Source organism: Hipposideros armiger, unplaced genomic scaffold (assembly GCF_001890085.2).
Source record: "Hipposideros armiger isolate ML-2016 unplaced genomic scaffold, ASM189008v1 scaffold_32, whole genome shotgun sequence".
Classification (NCBI taxonomy): Eukaryota; Metazoa; Chordata; class Mammalia; order Chiroptera; family Hipposideridae; genus Hipposideros; species Hipposideros armiger.
In genome coordinates, this window is record NW_017731382.1 from 1,178,113 (window position 1) to 1,180,843 (window position 2,731).

The window sequence follows — 2,731 nt, forward strand, 5'->3', positions numbered from 1 at the left end:
AGCCGGCCGCGCTCGCCGCGCACCCCGGCTGGGCGCAGGCGGCGGCGGCGGACCCCCCAGCCTTCGGCTCCGGCAGCCCACACCCGCCGGCCGCCCAGCCACCCGGGGCCGCCGCCTTTCCCTTCGCGCACAGCCCTCCCGGCCCGGGCGGCGGCGGCGGCGCCTACCAGGGAGCGCTGCTGGCGCGCGAGCAGTATCCGGCCCCGCTCGGGCGGCCGGTGGGCGCCGCGTACCCCGCCGCGTACCCGGCCTACGTGAGCACCGAGGTGGCCCCGTCCTGGGCCTCCGGAGCCTTCGAGGGCGGCGTCCTACACAGCCTGCAGGGCCGCCCGGCCGGCCTCTCGGGACGCAGAGCCGCCTTGGGTGAGTGCGGGGCTGGGGGCGGCTCCGCTGACTGGGGTCCACACCCGGGTGCAAACCCGCACCCTGCGAAACGCACGGCTTTCCCGGGCGGCGGCCCGGCAGCGTGAGGCAGGCCGGAACCCCCAGGGCCAGGGGGGGTGTCCGCCGCAGCCTCGCTGACCAGGGATGGGAAACCCTGCGTCCCGGATTCCTTTTACACATTAGTAGGAGAGTGTATCCACTTCTACCTTTCCTTCCTCATTCCAGCATTCTGGATGGTGCCAGTTTGGAGCCTGTTAAACATGTTAAACGTTTCTAAGAAAAGTTTTGGAAGTAATTTTATAAAGGTCAAAATACCGGTTTAAGGATGCTGCCACATGCATCTCCGCTCTAGAAGGTTCACATATTCTAATTCAAGACCTGATTCTGTAGCTCCCCCATGTAAATTTGGATTATCGGATTCCAGGCCTGCAAAGCAGGGAAGGGCTCCACCGGGCTCCTGGGGCATCAGTGCAACCGACCTTTCCTCACTCTGGGGTCGAAAACCCAGGGCCACGCCTCTGTTTGCTGCCCCCCTGGTGTGCCCTCCAGCCCTCCCTCCCACCGAAAGGTCTCCCCCTCCCCTCCGGCAGCTGCCTTTTGGCCCTGGCGGCTCCTGGACGCAGGAAGCGGGTTCCCTTGGCCCTGGCGCCCAGGGAAGCCCTGTGCCTGGCGCCCACCCCGGCTGGGTGATGATTGATCCCCGCCCTGCCCCCACTCGGCCCTGCCGCCCGAGTGTCGCCGGCGCCTGGCCCGGCCTGGAGGGGCCTGGGCTCCTGTGTGTGCGCCCAAGTATCCGGTGGAGGGCGAGCTGCGCTGCCTTCCAAGGAAGGAAGGTGGTTGCGACCACAACAAAGCTGACAGTAAGGACCCTGGTCCTTGTAGGACCTCGAGATCCCACCATTTCCGATCATGCTGCTTTGCAGAGGACAAGGCCCTTGGACCCCCTGCCTCTGCCAGTGCAGCTGCTCCTGCCGCCCCAAGGGATCGAAACTTCAGGGCTAGTGCTGGACCCTGGCCCTGAGGGGCCACTGCCTGGTGTCTGCCCTGAGGTTTCTTGCATTAACCCTGCCTCCTTATAAAAATAATCCGAAGCGGTGTTTTAAATCTGCACAAACTTTGCTGTATGTTAATTAAAAATTAAATTAGATAATTATATTTAAAATAAAATAAATTTAAAGCACACACAAAAATTGCTGCATACGCGTTTGGGCTCTGGAAGAGCTGAGCCTCGTCCCAGGAGCTGCCTGTCCCCACAGTGTCGGACTTCTTGGAGGAGTTCCCCGGCGAGGGTCGGGAGTGTGTCAACTGTGGGGCCCTGTCCACACCGCTGTGGCGCCGAGACGGCACCGGCCATTACCTGTGCAATGCCTGCGGCCTCTACCACAAGATGAACGGCGTCAACCGGCCACTTGTGCGGCCGCAGAAGCGCCTGGTGAGTGTGGGGTCTTGGGGCTGCTCCTCAGACCCTGTCAGGCAGCACCAGAGTCCCGCGTGCGTGCTGGGTCAGAGCGCACCCCAACACCAGTGTGGGCCCTGCTGACTGGCAGCCATGTACAGGGACGCTCTGGGGCTGGGAGGCCCTGGCTATGGCAGGAAGAGACAAAGGACCCGCTCCCCACACTTGAGGCTGAGCTTTAGTGGGGTCAGCAGGGGGCAGGGGTGGTGGGGAGAGGGGTGGATTCACCAGATGGGTTCTGTCCCTGGACCTGGCTGGGCAGGGATGGCTGTGGACCCCCACAGCTTTCTGGGGACTCAGCCCTGTGGCTCAGAGGAGGACTTGGGTGTTAAGCTTCTTGTCTGGCCAGGCGGTGGGGGCACAAGGGGACCTGGTGGGGATGGGGCTGCAGGGGAAGGTGGGTGCTGAGTGGGTGCTGTGTTGGAGGACAGGGGAGGGGTGTTGGGTCTGCTGCCCCACTGGGGAGCAGTATCTACCCAAACCTTCAGGGGCTGGGAGCAGACCAGGTCTACGGTTGTTCGGGGCAAAACTTGTTTTCACTTTTGGTTCCTTCTGGCGTGTGGCTTGGTGGGAATGGGGGACTGGAAGTCCAACTTTTGCCCCTGGTGGGGCACAGTCCCCGAAGCTGCACTAAGGTGTAATGTTACTTTGTCCCATAAAGTCTCATAGGCAAACTTTGATGTTCGCTTAACTTTGTAAATAAGCGATAGGCCCCGCAAGTTAGCGAGGCCGCAGTGGCTCCTGGCCGAGGCCTGGGCAGGGGGACATTTCTGGAGTGCCGAGCTTCCGGTCTAACGCTGCTGATCTGAGCCCTGTCAGGGCCAGTGGGCCGGTTCTGGCCGGTTCTGGTGCATCAGGCCCTGGCAGGGGTGGATGAGGCGGGGGAGGGGC

The 2,731-nt window shown here is 62.7% G+C and overlaps 1 protein-coding gene across 1 annotated transcript in view; it reads left to right on the plus strand.

The window, feature by feature from the left end:
* Positions 1–2,731, plus strand: part of GATA5 (GATA binding protein 5) — a 12,388-nt gene that overhangs the window by 1,211 nt on the left and 8,446 nt on the right. Inside the window, exons 2-3 of the mRNA XM_019637154.1 lie at positions 3–363; positions 1,641–1,816. Of these exons, the coding sequence (XP_019492699.1) occupies positions 3–363; positions 1,641–1,816 (537 nt within the window). The remainder of the gene's footprint in view (positions 1–2; positions 364–1,640; positions 1,817–2,731) is intronic.